At 63.6% G+C, this 1,075-nt stretch overlaps 1 protein-coding gene across 1 annotated transcript in view; it reads right to left on the bottom strand.

Moving 5' to 3' along the window:
- The window catches only part of PCNX2 (pecanex homolog 2 (Drosophila)), a 119,286-nt gene that overhangs the window by 68,125 nt on the left and 50,086 nt on the right, over positions 1-1,075 (bottom strand). Inside the window, exons 15-16 of the mRNA XM_015560584.1 lie at positions 620-867; positions 61-157 (exon numbers count right to left, since the gene is read on the bottom strand). Coding sequence (XP_015416070.1) covers positions 61-157; positions 620-867 — 345 coding nt within the window. The remainder of the gene's footprint in view (positions 1-60; positions 158-619; positions 868-1,075) is intronic.

Below are 1,075 nucleotides of genomic sequence, written 5' to 3'. Positions count from 1 at the left end.
GTGTGCGGCTCCCCGCGGGCCATGCAGTGCCTGGACTGTCCCCCGGCACACGAGTCTCACCACTGAGTCCCTCATCTTCCCCGGGAGAGGGTCCTCCGCCAGCTCCTCCGGGTCCGCGCGGGAGCGTTTAGGGAACCATCTGCGCTGAACGAAGGCCCTGGAAGTGGGAGGACACGCGTTTGACTGTTGGGAACGTGGCCGTGGCCGAGGCGGAGACCTCAACGCGGACCCCACACTCACTGAGACGACACGAGGCTCTCTCCTGCCCCGTAAGGAAGAGGGCCTGCATTAGAGGCAGGCGCTTCTCAGATGCTCGCCCACGGGAAAGGCCGGGCAGGCTTGGGCTGCGGGCTCCCCGCTCCCTTCTCACCTCCCCCACTGTGCACCCCGGTCCCACCCCTGCACCCATCCTCATCCCTGCACCTCTTTCCCACCCCTGTACCCCTACACCCTCCCGCACCCTGCACCCCTCCCCCACCCTTGTGCCCCATATCCCCTGCACCCCTGTATCTCTGCATCGTGTGCTTGTGAGCTTTACTCGGGAGCACAGAGGCACTGGGATGTGTGCTGGCCGCTCAGGGGTTTCTGGTCAACCTGCAATTCCCCCACCCTTACTCACAGGAGCACGGACGGGTCGCTGCTCTGCCGGCTCAGGTGGAAGGACAGCGAGACCAGGAGGCCGCAGAAGGCGGAGAACAGCGCGGGGATGTGCTGGGTGCTCCAGGGCTCCTGGGGGGAGACCGCAGGGCCCGTGTGTGAGCTGCTCATGGGGCTCAGAACCAAATTCACGAGTGGGCGGGTCACGCGTGCCCACATGATAGGTGTGACTCTCCGATAGGCCGGCAAAGCCAGCGCCGCCCTGGGCAGAGAGCCATTTCACTGCGCCAGCCTCACTTTCTTAGAAATGAAAACGCATCTCCTGCCTGGCCGGTGTGGCTCAGTGGTTGAGCACTGGCCTATGAACCAGGAGGTCAGGGTTCGATTCCCGGTCAGGGCACATGTTCAAGTTGTGGGATTGATCCCCATGTGGGGCATGCAGTAGGAGCTGATCAATGATCCCCTCTCATCCTTGATG

This window comes from Myotis davidii, unplaced genomic scaffold (genome assembly GCF_000327345.1).
Source record: "Myotis davidii unplaced genomic scaffold, ASM32734v1 scaffold295, whole genome shotgun sequence".
Classification (NCBI taxonomy): domain Eukaryota; kingdom Metazoa; phylum Chordata; class Mammalia; order Chiroptera; family Vespertilionidae; genus Myotis; species Myotis davidii.
Note: the sequence above shows the minus strand (reverse complement) of the source record. Positions and strands in the feature narration are given on the sequence as shown.